We start from the raw sequence: 13,602 nt of genomic DNA, 5'->3' as shown, positions 1-13,602 counted from the left end.
GGCGGCCACCAGCTTCTGCGGGTGGTCCCCGCTCGCCGACACTGATGGCCACGGGCAGTCCCCGCTTGCCGCTGCGGTGCCAGTCTCAGGAGACACCGGTCGTTCACGCGTACAGCTAACACAAGGCCTCTGTCCTGCTGCAGATTTCCCCCAAACCAAGGAGACCTGGGAGCTGTCAGGAAATGAAAGCTCCTCAAGCCGGTGCCCCAGACGAGGCCTTTCCCCAGGAGCAGGTAAAGAGCAGTGGTTTTACCCTTTCCAGCAGCAGGAGACACCATCCAGCAGTGAGAAAATCTCTTTGCCGGAGCATTTTGATGCAGTCACTGCTCCAACAGAGCACTTTTCCTTGCTTTCCCAGCGCCCCTGCAAGCATTGCACGCACCCTGGAGAAGATGAACCTTGAATCTGCCCTGTCCTCCCCTCCCCTTAAAATGTGGATGCTGCCCCAGCACCAAAATCCCTCGCGGAGCAATGTCCCTGCAGTCTCTCGCATGGTATTGTGATCGCCACCCTGCCCTGGGAGAGAGTTCTTGTGGCTCATCTCCGGCTCCCTGCCTGTGCAGGTCTATTTTAGAAAGAGCGGTGGGACTTTGAATCCTCCTTCTCGCCCCCTCTTCCACACGCCCAAGTCTCTGGTTGCCTTATTCACAGGCCAGTACAGGGGAATGGCAGGGCTTCCCTCCTGCCAGCAGCACCCAGGCTAACCTGTGGATATTTCCCCCACCCAGCAGGTGCAGGGACCCTGACCAGAGCTGACCAGCTGCCTCCCGAGGAAGGGCCTGTAAAGCTGGAGCTGCAGAGGACTTCCCCGGGGAGACTGGGAAAAGGGGGCTCTCTAACGTTTGAGCTGGACCAGGTGTGGCCGCGGCAGGGCAGGCCTTCCAAGCAGAGGGGGAGCATGGAGGTGAGCTGGGCACTGGCTGCACTTGGGGGTGGGAGTGCAGCTGGAGCAAAGCCCAGGAGGATGGAGGGGGACTGGGAAGAATTTGGGGACTGGGGAGACCTGAAGAGAGACACGTCTCTGGTGACAAGCTGCAAAAGCACCAAACTGGCCGTATCAGGAGCTCACTCCCAAGTTCACACAGGCAGAGGTGCTGGCACTGAAAGGCACGGTCACAGTCCATAGAGCCAGGTCTCTGCTTCTGAAAGTGCTGCCTGGGCTTCCTCCGAGGACCAAGCGGAGAGAATATGATGAGTTGGGCTAAGGCAGATGCACTAACTCCTATGTCCAGAGCTGTGTCCACATCACACGTCAGCTGAATAATGTCATGGCCAAGCTTGCAAATATTATAGGACAGAGTAATTCCTGAAAGGATGGTGGGGGCTGGAAGCAGCTGGAACAGGAGATGTTTATGGTGCAACACTTGTGTCTGCAGCTCCGGGACGCCTTTGAGGACGTGGCCGTGTACTTCACGCGGAAGGAGTGGGCGCTGCTGGACGATGGAGACAAGGGGCTTTACCGGGACCAGATGCTGAGGAATTACCAAGCTGTCGTTTCCCTGGGTAAAGCTCCTTTTCTTGCTTCTCCCTGGACCCAAGTGAACTCTAAAGCTTACTGTCTTCTCCCTGTTTTTTATCACTCTCATCCTCATGAACTTTTGGCTGGCGGTTGAAATCCACTTCCACCCCACTTCTGCCAGCGATCAGACCTGTCTTGCATTTCATATTTATGTATCCCCCTTCATTTTATCCCGCCATCTTCACTTGAGTCTTCCCATTCCAGTAACTCCTGGTGCTTCCATATTCAGCAGTTTCTTGGCAACATGATCTCCCTTTGCTTTCTCGGCCTGTTCATATCATCTCTAAGTCATTGCATATAACAATTCCCTAACAGCTGTTCCTTGGGAATTATTCTGATTTCCTCCCTCTCTTTGCCTAGTGTGTCCTGTCCCAACACGTTTAACAATCCTCAGTTCAGTGCCATCGAAATCCCCTTTCTTGTCCGTTGCTTATGATGCAGCAGAAGTTAAAGGAAGTCTTTTCCACCTCTGCTGCTACAACACGTGGATTATGAATGTGCTCAGTTCCTTCCCTAGTGATGTATGTACATGTGGTGCAATCCAGGTACTTCCAACAAGGGGTCACTGGTAGCTTCTGCCCATGTTTCTTCTTAACATCTTCATCCTCACAGACCATAGGCTCTGGCTTCGATATTATTTACTTTGAAACCTGGGCTCTCAAGTTCACTCCGCCGTTCTCGCCGGATGTCTTGTGCTCCTCCTCAAATCCCTCTGCATATCAGATGCCCATCACTGTGATAAAAAGTGGGCTAGGTGCAGGGCCTAATGAAACCAGTTTTCCTTTCCAGAAGATCTCTAGTAGAGGGGTTTGTTCTGGCGGGTGTGCAGGTTTGCGGTACTTACCTTTTATGAGGTTAATTGTCTTTTCTGCTGCTTTCTTTGCCCTCCGCTTCATTAGGGAATTGCTCAAATGTTTTTTCTAGGTCAACAAAGACCATATAGACCATTTCTACAGAATGGGATTTCACATGCAATAAAATGTGTCTGCTTCTGCCTTCTTTTTTCCATATCTATGACTCCCAGCAACTTTAGTTTGAACCTCACAGCATTTGCCACCCTGTGTACTCATCTCCTCTTCTGGGCTGATCCTCCCGTTTGGATGGAGCGATTGCTTCAGTTGCAATAACTCCATCCAAACTCTGAATAACTTCAGAGTTATTGTAAAACCATCCTTTTTTGTGCCCTACTTATGAATTACCCTCTCTCCCAGAGAAAAAAGTCCCTTTCAACCACCGGTCATGGATTCTTTTCAGTGCCATGATTCCTCACTTTAAATCTCCACTTAAATAATCTCATTTCCACCCCTTTCCTGGGATTCAGCGGATAAATTAAAGGTTATGGAAAGATAAGCATGTCTAATTTCTCGTAATCTGGCTCCCTTGAAAATAGTAAAAGCTTTATCTTCCTGCTGTCTAGTACAACACAGATCACTGCATCTCCACCGCTGTGCCTGGTGACTGTCAGTTTTATACCCTTTTTATACGTCCGAGTTGTTGGAGCTTTGTTTCCTATGCCCATCCTTCCGCTACCAGGATGACAAGGGTTATCATCTATTGAAATCTTCTCCCTGCACTGCTTTCTGTTTCATCCTACATGTCCACCCTCCTTTTACATCAGGGCCCTAGCAGACTCCTTGAGTTCATTGGGTCCGGTCCCCAAATCCCTTTTGGTTGTTCTGCATCCAGTCTCCAGCCACAAGCGCCCTGTCACTGCTGCCCCACACAGGTTATCGAGGTCCCACCCCTGACTTAATCTGCCGCATCCAGCGAGGAGAGGTGGAGCTCTGGGTCGGTGATGATGAGGACTGCGGGGAAAGCTCAAGGTTGGAGGACCTGCCTCCAGGTGAGTTTTGGCTATCCCCTCTACCTGACTCCCCTCTCAGAAATGCTCCATGCCCAGAGTGACAGGGAGCCTGCAAACCGCAGACCTGCCCTATGCTGCCATTGCAAGGTGCTGACCTCAAATAACTTATGCTCTAATATATCCAGGAAGGTGTTGTTCCCACTCTGTGAAATTCAAGACCGTGGAGGGAAGTAACTAATCCTTTCTTTCCCTCCTAGTTACAGGTGTTAGCGGGGACAGAAATGACTTTGCCGTCTTGATTTTTTAGGAACAGATCCAGTTTCCTTGGGAGCACTTGGGGTTTTGGAAGGAAGGTCTTGTTTTCTTAAGGAAACACAAGTGCCAAGGTCCCGTCCCAGCAGAATGAATAGCAGTGTTTGGACTTTGCCAGCAGAGCAGGGACTAATCTGGGGTTTCTCTTCTGCACACAGGAGGTGTCTGGCTGCTGAACAAAGCTGAGCAGCAGCCTCCTCCGGGAGGGCCTGCAAACCTGGGGCCACCACAGACTCCCATAGGGAGTTCGTATGAGATGGACTCCCTGAGACCTGAGAAGGACCGATGGCACAAGAGTCAGGGGAGACCACAAAAGCAGAAGGGGAATGAGTCGGTGAACTGGGTACCATCTTCAGCTAGGCAGAAGGGCGGAGAAGGGACTCAACACAGAAAGAGGCCTGGGTGCAGGGAAAAAACTGTGGAGCTGAGAGACCTGAAGAGTCACAAGGCAAAGCTTCACCGGGGAGAGGCACTGCCTCCAAATGAAACCAGTGTGAAGGGCCTCAGAGGGAAACAGGAGGGTGTGCAGGTTTGCGGTACTTACCTTTTATGAGGTTAATTGTCTTTTCTGCTGCTTTCTTTGCCCTCCGCTTCATTAGGGAATTGCTCAAATGTTTTTTCTAGGTCAACAAAGACCATATAGACCATTTCTACAGAATGGGATTTCACATGCAATAAAATGTGTCTGCTTCTGCCTTCTTTTTTCCATATCTACGACTCCCAGCAACTTTAGTTTGAACCTCACAGCATTTGCCACCCTGTGTACTCATCTCCTCTTCTGGGCTGATCCTCCCATTTGGATGGAGCGATTGCTTCAGTTGCAATAACTCCATCCAAACTCTGAATAACTTCAGAGTTATTGTAAAACCATCCTTTTTTGTGCCCTACTTATGAATTACCCTCTCTCCCAGAGAAAAAAGTCCCTTTCAACCACCGGTCATGGATTCTTTTCAGTGCCATGATTCCTCACTTTAAATCTCCACTTAAATAATCTCATTTCCACCCCTTTCCTGGGATTCAGCGGATAAATTAAAGGTTATGGAAAGATAAGCATGTCTAATTTCTCGTAATCTGGCTCCCTTGAAAATAGTAAAAGCTTTATCTTCCTGCTGTCTAGTACAACACAGATCACTGCATCTCCACCGCTGTGCCTGGTGACTGTCAGTTTTATACCCTTTTTATACGTCCGAGTTGTTGGAGCTTTGTTTCCTATGCCCATCCTTCCGCTACCAGGATGACAAGGGTTATCATCTATTGAAATCTTCTCCCTGCACTGCTTTCTGTTTCATCCTACATGTCCACCCTCCTTTTACATCAGGGCCCTAGCAGACTCCTTGAGTTCATTGGGTCCGGTCCCCAAATCCCTTTTGGTTGTTCTGCATCCAGTCTCCAGCCACAAGCGCCCTGTCACTGCTGCCCCACACAGGTTATCGAGGTCCCACCCCTGACTTAATCTGCCGCATCCAGCGAGGAGAGGTGGAGCTCTGGGTCGGTGATGATGAGGACTGCGGGGAAAGCTCAAGGTTGGAGGACCTGCCTCCAGGTGAGTTTTGGCTATCCCCTCTACCTGACTCCCCTCTCAGAAATGCTCCATGCCCAGAGTGACAGGGAGCCTGCAAACCGCAGACCTGCCCTATGCTGCCATTGCAAGGTGCTGACCTCAAATAACTTATGCTCTAATATATCCAGGAAGGTGTTGTTCCCACTCTGTGAAATTCAAGACCGTGGAGGGAAGTAACTAATCCTTTCTTTCCCTCCTAGTTACAGGTGTTAGCGGGGACAGAAATGACTTTGCCGTCTTGATTTTTTAGGAACAGATCCAGTTTCCTTGGGAGCACTTGGGGTTTTGGAAGGAAAGTCTTGTTTTCTTAAGGAAACACAAGTGCCAAGGTCCCGTCCCAGCAGAATGAATAGCAGTGTTTGGACTTTGCCAGCAGAGCAGGGACTAATCTGGGGTTTCTCTTCTGCACACAGGAGGTGTCTGGCTGCTGAACAAAGCTGAGCAGCAGCCTCCTCCGGGAGGGCCTGCAAACCTGGGGCCACCACAGACTCCCATAGGGAGTTCGTATGAGATGGACTCCCTGAGACCTGAGAAGGACCGATGGCACAAGAGTCAGGGGAGACCACAAAAGCAGAAGGGGAATGAGTCGGTGAACTGGGTACCATCTTCAGCTAGGCAGAAGGGCAGAGAAGGGACTCAACACAGAAAGAGGCCTGGGTGCAGGGAAAAAACTGTGGAGCTGAGAGACCTGAAGAGTCACAAGGCAAAGCTTCACTGGGGAGAGGCACTGCCTCCAAATGAAACCAGTGTGAAGGGCCTCAGAGGGAAACAGGAGCTCACTGCAAAGAGCAGGGAGAGGGCCCATCCCTGCCCTGACTGCAGGAAAACTTTTAATTGCCCATCACTCCTGGCTTTGCACAAGAAAAGGCATGCTGGGGAGAAGCCCCATGTATATGCCAGGTGTGGGAAGAGCTTCCCGTGTCTCTCAACCCTGGCTGCTCATTGCAAGATCCATTCTGGAGAGCTCCCCCACTGCTTCACCAAATGTGGGAACAGCTTTGTGTGCAGCTCAAACCTGGGCAAGCACCAACATGTGCACAGGGAGAAGCATCCGTATTGCTGTGTCACGTGTAGTAAGACCTTCACCCAGTTCTTCTCCCTGGCTCAGCACCGACACATCCACTTGGGAAGGAAGACACACCGCTGCACCAAGTGCAGGAAGAACTTCATCTGCTGGAAAGACCTGTCCCAGCACCGGTGCTGGCAGAAGGGGGAGCAGCCACACCACTGCAACACATGCGGGGAGAGCTTCAGGCATCCTTCCACCCTGGCCAGGCACAGGCGCATGCACACAAGGGAAAAGATGCATCAGTACTCTGAATATCGTAAGAGCTTCACCAGGTCTTCCGTCCTGGCCAAGGACCAGCTCAGGCACACAGGGAAGAAGCCATGTCTGTGCTCTGATTGTGGGAAAACCTTTACCTGCCCTTCCCGTCTGGTCCGGCACCAGCGCATCCACACAGGGGAGAAGCCTCATCAGTGCTCTGCATGTGGGAAGAGCTTCACCCAGTCCTGCCACCTGGCCCGACACCAACTCATCCACACAAGGGAGAAGCCACATCAGTGCTCTGTGTGTGGGAAGAGCTTCACTGAATCCTCCAGCTTGACCCAGCACCATCGCATCCACAGTGGGGAGAGGCCACATCAGTGCTCTGTATGTGGGAAGAGCTTCACCCAGTCCTCCAACTTGGCCCGGCACCAGCGCATCCATACAGGAGAGAAGCCACATCAGTGCTTCAAGTGTGGGAAAAGTTTCACTTCTTCCTCCCACCTGGCCCGGCACCAGCTCATCCACACCGGGGAGAAGCCATATCAGTGCTCGGTGTGTAGGAAGAGCTTCACGCAGTCCTCCAGCCTGGCCCAACACCAGCGCATCCACACAGGGGAGAAGCCACATCAGTGCTCTAAGTGTGGGAAGAAATTCACCCTCTTATCCAGCCTGGCTCGGCACCAGCATATCCACACTGGGGAGAAACCACATCAGTGCCCCGAGTGTGGAAAGAGCTTCAGCCGCTCCTTCCTCTTGCTCGAGCACCAGCGCATCCACACTGGGGAGAGGCCACACCAGTGCCCTGAGTGTGGGAAGTGCTTCATCTGTTCCTCCCACCTGGCCCGGCATCAGCGTATTCACACAAGGGAGAGGAAATATCAGTGCCTTAAGTGTGGAAAGAGCTTCACCCAGTCTGCCCACCTGGCTCGGCACCAGCGCATCCACAGCCAGGAACATCTGTAATTCTGCCAGCAATGCAGGAAGAGCTTGGGAATGTCTACCTACTCATCACACACAAGTTACTGCATTCAGGCAAGCATCGTTATCCTGGGGGGACTGCAGAAAGAGTTTACTCAGCCTTTGGAGCTTGTAGGATAATGAAGAACGCAAAGGGCCCGGAGGGCATTGTGGGAGGGTGAATGTGTCTCTCCTGCCTCACTCAGAGCTTGCCTGCCATGACTTGAGATGGGAGAGTTATTCCCCGAGTGAGGTCAGATACCATTGACCACCCAGGTAGGAGTTTAACACGGTGTTACATTTATAGAGTGCTAGTTACCAAGTCTTACTTGGCCGTGCTTATTGCTCGTTAGCAGGGAAGCAGTTTCTTCACTGCCCTGCCGAGCGGCACTTTTTCTCTTTAACCGGGCTGCAGTTCTGCCACCGCCTTGCCGAGCCTCTCGGGGCTTCCCCCCCTAATTCCCTTTTCCAATGTTTGACCTCCAGGCTCCCCGGCCTTTCTTTGGCTACCCTCGTCACCTGCAACCCCTCAGGTAAGTACCCTGTCGTTCACCGGTCAGCTGTTGGCTTACAGTCCTTTGGGCGTACGTGTGCCTGTTCTGCTTGTCACCCATCGTGTATTCCTCTCTTCCTTCAAGTGTTCCGAGGGTAAGGCTCAGTCCCTTGCTGCCTGCCTTTTAAGCATGGCAGCCACTTCCATTTCCCTTATCTCCACCTGGTGTGCCGATCCTCATCAGCTGGGCTTGGTCGGCTGCCGACCTTGTCCTTTTCATGACCCTGTCCCCTTTGGCTACCCACGTCCCATGACTTTTCCCCAAGTAACAGGGTTTCTATCTTACCACCCATCCTCTGAGGCTTGTTTTGTGGGGAGGGGTTAAGAAGAAACACCTCAGGCAGAGGCCAGCCCAGATGCTGAGAGGCTCCAATCTTTGCATCATCCTTGGAGCCTGCGCATTCCTCATCATACTCTAAAAGCAGTCTGAACTCCCAGGGGGAGAAGAAATTCCTCCACAAAAGGGTGCCCTCCCTTAGACAACTGTCTCCAGATCACACCTGGGGACTGTCCTTGGTTGCCTCTGTCACAGAAAGTCATCCCAGTGTGTCCCCAAACTCTGCTATCAGGCTTATTACCTATCTGACAATTTGGTTATCATGGTTGCTGCAGAGGGCAGGCACCCCTGCCCCTATCTGCTTCAGGTAGCCCTGAGTTGTAACCTGAGCTGGATACGTTCCAGAGAGAGGGGGGAACTGCTCCCGTTGCCTACATGACTGGCCTCACACACCTGCGTGGGGGGCTTAAAATCCCTGTTGTTCTACACAATGACATCAGGACGGGGAGGGGGGATAGAGCCCCTGCCAGTCTACCTGGCAACCAGTGATGCATTTCAAATTGGTTGCCTGGTAGTCAACAACTGCTGGCCTTCATTGGATCAGGTAAATGATGTCATAAGGTCTACATAAGTTAAAGACTGCCCAGGAGGAGGGGCGGTAGCCATGATGAAGACACTGAGAGCAGATGAACCTGGGCACCTCGCTCTGTCTCTGAAAAGACATGGACACACTATGAACTGCCCGCCTCCAGAGGAAAGCTCTGTCAGCCTCTGGATGATACGTGTGAGCAAGTTACTTGAAAGCTAACTAGATGTATAGCCTGCAGTAACTCAGATGTGTGATCAAAGGCTACCGTGCCACTGTTTGCTCTAAAGGTTATTCTTTGATATTGCTCTACCCTGTACCCTCTTCCAAACCTACTCCTTGTAATCAATAAAGTTCTCCTCTGCACCTAGCGTGGGACACTTATTGGGAGGGGGTCTAGATTATGCCTTAGGGTCCCCTTGGTCTGGCTGACTAAGTGAGACCGCTATTTGTGCTTCAGACTAAGGCAAGCACCCCAAGTTCTTGCAGTGGGTCGAGTATCCTTCAGGTCTATAAAGCCTGTGTGTCTCATGAGGCACAGAGCCACTAGCAGACTAAGACTCATGAGTGGTGGTAGCGTTACCCCCAGGCTTGCGGGTGTGCTCCAGGAAGGGAGTCAGTCAGATGTGAGGTGCCCCGAGGGAGGCACTCGGAGCTTGGTAGGTGGTCGGGCACAGTGAGGTGGGTGGCTCGGTGCGGGAGCACTCCCTACTGGCCTGCCACAGCCTCCTAGCTTCATCCTCTCTCCTGATCCCAGGGTTCAGCTACGTGAGGCTCTTTAGTTGCAGAAAGGAGGACATTTATGGCTGGGGAAGCATTCCCTGCCCTCCACCTTGACCTTGCTTTTCCTTACCACCACATAACCCCTTTCCCAGGCCTGCTCACGCCTATTTCCTTGAAACATGGCAGGCTTCGTGCCCTCAGAAGGGTCTACCATCCCTGCAACTTGCATCTGAATCGGGCAACAAATGGCAACGTTTTAGGCATTTTCATGATTCCCCGTTATATTCTATGGGCGAAACGTTGAAACGGTTTCGACGAAACAAAACGGGACAGCGCTTCGAAACGAAACGAAACGACGAAACGGAGCAGACCGGTGACACGGACGTCGGAATGAAACGATGGTGTTTTGCTCGGCCCTGCTATGCACCACTGGGTGCCTGCTACTGTGCCGCTCCCCGTTCCCTTCATTGCAGTCTCTATAATGCATTCTCCACTAAGAAAGACCAAGAAGAGAACATGGTATCCCTGTGCTTGGTTTCTTTGTCCTCCCCAGAGCTGTGGAATGGGAACAGGCCAGGATTTCCTCTGTCTGTCTCCCACGGTCCCTTCTATTTCTCTTTAAATCCTATGAAACCCTGCCTCCACGGACGATTTAGGATTTCTGAGTTAAACTCACCAAAATATTCCCAAGTCACAGGGTTCTTTGTCCCTCTCTCCCTTTTCCTTTCCCCCCCCCTGAAGCAGGCCATCCCTGTTTCTGCAGGCCCCGTGAGAGCTGTTCTCGGTGAAGGTTTCCCCCAGAGTTTCTTTTGGGGAAGCAGCTTTTCAGATGGATCCCCTACATGGGCTCTGGGCCACAAGTGCTTTTTGGCAGTTGAGGGGGTCTGGGATACGTGATGTTTGCAGCTTCTGCCACCTCCGCCTCGGAGCTCTAGATTGACACAGCTGGTTTCTGCAGGGACCTCGGAGGATTCACCTGTCACACGCTGGCACGAAAGGGGATGAATCTCACGATCCTGTGGGTTGTTCCCTCTGGGGCTTTTTCTTCCCCTTTGACTCCTAGCAAACTGCCTGCCCAGCAGCTGGATTGGGTAAGCAATGCACAGCCCAGCTGCAGGCTGGGTCAGGAGCACCTTGCTGGGATGCTCCTCTCCCCTGCCCTGGCCCTGGGGCCACAGGGCTCCCGGAGCCCAATTCGGTCAGGTTGGGGACAATGCAAGGGTCCAGGGCCTGATCCTGGCAGGCAAAGCCTGATCTGCCCAGGGCCCTTCATCCGGCCTGTGGGGCCAAAAGGTTGAGCACCCCTGCTTTAATGCCTTCAGTCTGTGACAGAGGCAGAGGGATACGGAGGTGTCTTTGCTGGGGCACGGTCATCCCTGCTTTCATGCCTTCGGTCTGCGAGAGGGCAGGGGGGTAAGCAGGTATCTTTGTCCTGGCATGGTCAGCCTTGCTTTAATTCCTTCAGTGTGCAACAGAGGAGAGGGATAAGGAGGTGTCTTTGCCTGGGCATGGTCACTTCTTGTATAATGCCGATAGTCTGTGATGGAGGGAGAGAGATAAGGAGGTGACTTTGCCCGGGCATGGTCACCCCCTGCTTTCATGCCTTCCCCAAAAAATAAAAATAAAAAGAGATTTCAGTCTGCAACGGAGGCAGAGGGATAAGGCGGTGTGTTTTCCGTGGCACGCTTGGGGCAGACCTCAGCAGCCCAACTGCACTTGGGGGGCGAAGGGCAAGCGGCTCCTTGCCCTCGGCCCCCCAAACCCTGCCCCACAAGCCCCGCGCACCCTGTGGAGGGGGTAGGAGAGGGCTCAGTTTGTCCCCGCGCTGACAGCCCCACAAAAAAACCCAAAACCCTCGCAGGAGAAGGGCCGGGGAAACAAAGCAGGGCCGACTCCTTCCCTCCCCATCCGTCGCAGGGGCTGGCGCGGGGAGGTGCCTCCGCTTCCAAGGCGAGGCCCCTTCCGCTGCGGTGCTGGGCCCCGGCTCCTCTGCCGGGCACATCCTGCCTCCCGAGGGGGTCCAGGGGGCTTTGTGCTTGCCCCCCCATCCCTCCCCTTTGGGGTTGGGGGTCCTGGGTCATGGCAGGGAGCCACGTCCTCCGTGGCGGAGGGGGGTGAGGGGCTGCGGGGAGGTGGGGAGGAGGCCACACTTGTGTCTGGGGGTGCTGGGGGCCACGGAGAGGTGCCTGCAGGGCCCGGCAGAGGAGGGAGGGCGCGGGGAGCTGCGTGGAAGCGGGGGTTTTGCAGCCAGCCAGAGTTGGGGAAAGCGGGTGGGTGTCGGGGGCCGGGCAGATCTTGGGGCTGGGGCAGTGCTTCTCCCATGGCACGGGAACGCCTGGGCCCTCTCCTTTCCCACAGATGAGCCAGACGCTGCGGAGGTGGGGGGAGAGCGAGACCGTGGACCCCAGGCTGTGGTGAGGTCTCTCCCCTTGGAGAAAAAGGGGCTGCGGCGACAGCGCCGGAGGAGCAGGACGCGGCAGGTTGTGGAAGGGGCAGGAGAAGCCCCATGTCATCCAGGCGAGGTGGGGCAGGCGCCCACCCTGGCGGTCTGCAAAAGGAGGCTGGACAAGCACCTGGCTGGGGGCGTCTGGCCCCCACGCTCTTTCCTGCCCAGGGCGGGGGGTCGGACTCGATCTGCTGAGGTCCCTTCTGACCCGAACATCTCTGCATCTATGACCCCAGCAGTCTTTCCTGCCCACGAGCCCTAAACTGCTGTGAATCTGTGTGGTCAGTACCACAGCAAGTAAAGCAGCAGCTGCAGGAGCTGGTCCAACACCGGGAGATCCCCGGGCAGGAGGGGAAGCAGGCCATGGAGACCCGCTCTGTGGCCGAGCTGTCTTCGGCGACCCCACAGCCGGCACCAGGGGACAACGTCCTCACCCTGGAGAAGTGGCGCCGGCGCTTCCGGGGCCTCCCCTTCCAGGAGGACAAGGCACCGTGGGAGGTGTGCAGCTGCCTGCGGGAGCTGTGCCGGGGCTGGCTGGAGCCCCAGCACCGCAGCAAGGAGCAGATGCTGGAGCTGGTGGTGCTGGAGCAGTTCCTGGCCGTCCTGCCCCGGGAGATGCAGAGCTGGGTGCGGGGGCGCGGCGTGGAGACCTGCGCCGAGGCGGTGACTCTGGCCGAGGGGTTTCGGCTGGAGCCGACAGAGGACAAGAAGCTCCAGGTAAGAATATTTCCCCCAGGTCATAGATGCTGCTGTCCCCATCTTCATGCGTCTGCGGGATGGTCCTTCCCACCCCCATCTCTCCTAGTTCTCAGCTCCCCAGTGACATATTGATCTTGTCCCCAGGTGCCAGTAAATGTGATGGTGGAGGAGGTGTCTTCAGACGAGGTGCAGGAACCTGTTGATTGCAATGGGGAGCAGCCGAAGACCCATTCTGCAGACATGCCTTTGGAGGAGGCAGGACAGACGGAAACGCTAGGACCTCAGGACAAGCCACCTCTTGTCCTTGAGGAGCTGCTGCACCGCCAGGAGTCAGGTAAGATGCCAGGTGCATGCCTGGCATGGGTCTGGGTCTGCGTGCACGGGGAGAGGCTCACATGTCTGCCCTGCCTGCGACAGGGCTTCCCTATTTATAACCACGTGGTTGGGGTGGGACACAGCTCCGATCTCTGGTGGTGGGCCTTACTGTTGGCAGGCAGCACTCGGCAGAAAGATGCTTGAACTTGCACGGGCCTTGTAGTGCTGCCATGATAACGATGCAAGATCCAAATAATAGTCCAACCATCAATGTTCACTCACTCCTTTCTCATGCCCGCCATGAGCCTTCTGTGCCCACTAAGGGACTGGTGCGAGTGTTGGGGGAAATGAGATTCCCCAGTGATGTCTTGTTCGTTCACATACAGCCATAGGTGATGCGTGGGGGAGCCCATGCCCCCCCTGAAATTGGCTGCCACCAGCTTCTGCGGGTGGTCCCCGCTCGCCGACACTGATGGCCACGGGCAGTCCCCGCTTGCCGCTGCGGTGCCAGTCTCAGGAGACACCGGTCGTTCACGCGTACAGCTAACACAAGGCCTCTGTCCTGCTGCAGATTTCCCCC

General features: G+C 54.3%; 2 protein-coding genes across 2 annotated transcripts in view; both read left to right on the top strand.

Annotated features, from left to right (window-relative positions):
* LOC106723348 (zinc finger protein 436-like) overlaps positions 1 to 8,024 on the top strand; it is an 11,867-nt gene extending 3,843 nt beyond the window's left edge. The window contains exons 3-8 of the mRNA XM_025195597.1: positions 732 to 904; positions 1,377 to 1,503; positions 3,246 to 3,362; positions 3,794 to 3,978; positions 6,305 to 7,498; positions 7,910 to 8,024. Of these exons, the coding sequence (XP_025051382.1) occupies positions 732 to 904; positions 1,377 to 1,503; positions 3,246 to 3,362; positions 3,794 to 3,978; positions 6,305 to 7,429 (1,727 nt within the window). The 3' untranslated portion in view covers positions 7,430 to 7,498; positions 7,910 to 8,024. The remainder of the gene's footprint in view (positions 1 to 731; positions 905 to 1,376; positions 1,504 to 3,245; positions 3,363 to 3,793; positions 3,979 to 6,304; positions 7,499 to 7,909) is intronic.
* Positions 8,025 to 11,510: 3,486 nt separating this feature from the next.
* LOC102369621 (zinc finger protein 202-like) lies at positions 11,511 to 13,536 on the top strand. Its single transcript, XM_006039019.3, has 3 exons — positions 11,511 to 12,725; positions 12,852 to 13,041; positions 13,409 to 13,536. Exons 1-3 carry the CDS (start codon positions 12,372 to 12,374, stop codon positions 13,444 to 13,446), a joined length of 582 nt encoding a protein of 193 aa, XP_006039081.2. The 5' UTR covers positions 11,511 to 12,371; the 3' UTR covers positions 13,447 to 13,536.
* The last annotated feature ends 66 nt before the right edge of the window (positions 13,537 to 13,602 follow it).

Source organism: Alligator sinensis, unplaced genomic scaffold (genome assembly GCF_000455745.1).
Source record: "Alligator sinensis unplaced genomic scaffold, ASM45574v1 scaffold2126_1, whole genome shotgun sequence".
Classification (NCBI taxonomy): Eukaryota; Metazoa; Chordata; order Crocodylia; family Alligatoridae; genus Alligator; species Alligator sinensis.
The sequence above is the reverse complement of the archived record's forward strand: the minus strand, read 5'-3'. Positions and strand labels throughout refer to the sequence as shown.

Excerpts from the sequence above, each read along its gene's own strand:
- LOC102369621 (XM_006039019.3), top strand. The coding sequence starts at position 12,372 with ATGGAGACCCGCTCTGTGGCCGAGCTGTCTTCGGCGACCCCACAGCCG. Across the intron at positions 12,726-12,851 it reads CAGAGGACAAGAAGCTCCAG|GTGCCAGTAAATGTGATGGT; the intron begins GTAAGAATATTT and ends TCTTGTCCCCAG. Across the intron at positions 13,042-13,408 it reads GCTGCACCGCCAGGAGTCAG|CCATAGGTGATGCGTGGGGG; the intron begins GTAAGATGCCAG and ends GTTCACATACAG.